Source organism: Gavialis gangeticus, unplaced genomic scaffold (assembly GCF_001723915.1).
Source record: "Gavialis gangeticus isolate Ggan-Ray unplaced genomic scaffold, GavGan_comp1, whole genome shotgun sequence".
Taxonomy (NCBI): domain Eukaryota; kingdom Metazoa; phylum Chordata; order Crocodylia; family Gavialidae; genus Gavialis; species Gavialis gangeticus.
In genome coordinates this window covers 31,157,064-31,158,621 of record NW_017729008.1, presented here as the reverse complement: position 1 = coordinate 31,158,621, position 1,558 = coordinate 31,157,064, and the positions used below count along the sequence as shown (strand labels likewise).

Sequence of the window (1,558 nt, the reverse complement as noted above, 5' to 3'; positions counted from 1 at the left end):
TCCTATGAGGAAAGGTTGCGGGACCTGAACCTGTTCAGCCTTCAAAAGAGAAGGCTGAGGGGGGATCTTGTGGCCTGTTATAAACTGGTTAGGGGGGATCAGCAGGTGCTGGGGGAGTCCCTGTTCCCCTGAGCGCCGCAGGGAGTGACCAGGAACAATGGTCACAAGCTGGCGGAGGGAAGGTTTAAGTTGGACATCAGGAGGCGCTACTTCACGGTCAGGGTGGCTAGGGTCTGGAACCAGCTTCCAAGAGAGGTGGTGCAGGCTCCCACCCTGGGGGATTTTAGGAGGAGGTTGGACGACCACCTTACTGGGGTCATTTGACCCCAGTGCTCTTCCTGCCGTGGCAGGGGGTCGGACTAGATGATCTGCCCAGGTCCCTTCCAACCCTAGAAACTATGAAACTATAGGAACATCTCCCAACACACCATAGGCAGGGGATAGTTAGTGGGGGTCAAATATCAAGAACTAACAAAACGAGTTGAATCATCCCTGAGAGTCAAAAAAAGATCACTCTGAAAATAGATACCTACTTTTTTGAAGCAGGGGAGATGCATGCTGTTTCAAAAACAAGTTGGTAAGAGGAAGTTAAGCCACATCAGGGATGCCTGAGATTTTAAAGAAAGTTTGGATTGGAATTATTTCAGCTGAAATGACCCTTAACTGAAATACTGTGGGAATGTCCTATTTAGATCAGAAAGTGTCTGGAACATTTTGCTGCTGCTGTTTTGACTACCACTGCCTCTCCCCCCCCAGTTTGCTTATTATAGACTATGTAAATAAACTGTCCTGCATTTATTTTGCCTCCCACTAGTTTGTGTTAGAGAACACTTTGACTCCTTGCAGGTGATTAGAAGATTGAGAGAGAGAGGTGAACCTATCAGATTGTTTGGAGAAACAGATTATGATGCGTTCCAGCGTTTGAGGAAGATAGAAATTCTTGCGCCTGAAGTTAACAAGGTAACACTGGCAAATAAATGTTTAACAGTGAGAGCAGTATGTATGTAATTAGTTTTGTCCTAATGTTTACTATATCTGTGGATTGTCATTTAAAAAAGGTATAGAACAATGGAAAATACTTTTCATTCTCCACATGTAGATTTTTTGAGTGTGCCTTTTACTCTCCCTATACTAGAGCTGTCCAACTTTTTAATGGCTGTGGGCCAAAAATGACTCCTAACCTGGCATTTTTTATAACAAACCTGTTAACTGAATATTAGATATCATCATTTAAGTACGAAGACGTGATTCTGTTCATCTCCCCATCCCCTATGTTTGCCCTCTACACAACAAAACAAGAAAGCTGGATTTTATTCCTTCTTACTTATTATAAACAATATTATTGGAAAATAGTTTCAAGCCAGTCCAAACCACCAAGAGCTCTACAAACCATGGGAGATGGGCCGTTCTAAACCTGTTTCTTTTGCACAGCTTCTGTGTCTTTTCTCCTCTGTTTACTGGCCTAAAGTAGGATAAACAAGATTAAAGAGTTGATACAGTTCTGGCGAACTGAGGCCTGACTCTACCAAGGTCAGGTAAAACTGCTATTAGCATCACT

At 43.3% G+C, this 1,558-nt stretch overlaps 1 protein-coding gene across 1 annotated transcript in view; it reads left to right on the top strand.

Moving 5' to 3' along the window:
- PRPF18 (pre-mRNA processing factor 18) overlaps nucleotides 1-1,558 on the top strand; it is a 28,734-nt gene that overhangs the window by 8,678 nt on the left and 18,498 nt on the right. The window contains exon 4 of the mRNA XM_019509540.1: nucleotides 847-960. Coding sequence (XP_019365085.1) covers nucleotides 847-960 — 114 coding nt within the window. The remainder of the gene's footprint in view (nucleotides 1-846; nucleotides 961-1,558) is intronic.